At 71.2% G+C, this 618-nt stretch overlaps 1 protein-coding gene across 1 annotated transcript in view; it reads left to right on the top strand.

Moving 5' to 3' along the window:
* The window catches only part of LOC104983441 (basic proline-rich protein-like), a 12,710-nt gene that overhangs the window by 7,989 nt on the left and 4,103 nt on the right, over positions 1–618 (top strand). Inside the window, exon 5 of the mRNA XM_010832879.1 lies at positions 227–416. Within this exon, the coding sequence (XP_010831181.1) occupies positions 227–416 (190 nt within the window). The remainder of the gene's footprint in view (positions 1–226; positions 417–618) is intronic.

The following is a 618-nucleotide window of genomic DNA, read 5'->3' as shown; positions in this document are numbered from 1 at the left end:
GAAAAAAGAGGATGTGCTTGGTGCGGGGTGCAGGAGGGGCCGGGTCTCGTGTCTGCCTGGGCCCGGTCGCCTGGCCTGAATGGGCCAAGCTGCCAGGGGCTGGACGTGGCTGGTGAGCTGGCCTCTGCGTGGCTGGTGGGAAATGAAGTGCGGGCCGAGCAGCTGCTTGCAGGGCGGGGCAGGCGTCAGGGCAGCACTGAACGCCCTGCCCCCTTGTTCCCCCCAGGGCCGCCCAGAAGCTCAGCCTGGCCTCCAAGCGCAAGAAACCCCCGCCACCGCCGCCCCCCGCCCCGCGCCGGGCCTCCACCTACCCCACGGACTTCAGCGGGGTCCTGCAACTGTGGCCGCCCCCTGCACCCCCTTGCCTGCTCAGGGCCACCTCCAAGGCCAAGGACAACCCCAGCAGTGTTGGAAAGGTAGGCCCCACCCCGAGTCAGCGGTGACCCTGGGGTGGGACGAGGCTGGGCTGTCTGGGCACGAGCGGGGTGGGGGAGTGGGCGGTGAGAGACCCTGCTGCCTTCTCCGGGGCTGGACCAGGGGGGTCCGTGTCCAGATGGGCTGACTGAGGCCCGGGCCGCCTGGACACTCCAGACAGCGGCGGGGAGCCTGGGGGACCGG

Source organism: Bison bison, unplaced genomic scaffold (genome assembly GCF_000754665.1).
Source record: "Bison bison bison isolate TAMUID 2011002044 unplaced genomic scaffold, Bison_UMD1.0 scf7180017862650, whole genome shotgun sequence".
Classification (NCBI taxonomy): domain Eukaryota; kingdom Metazoa; phylum Chordata; class Mammalia; order Artiodactyla; family Bovidae; genus Bison; species Bison bison.
This window is presented reverse-complemented; position numbering and strand designations above follow the sequence as displayed.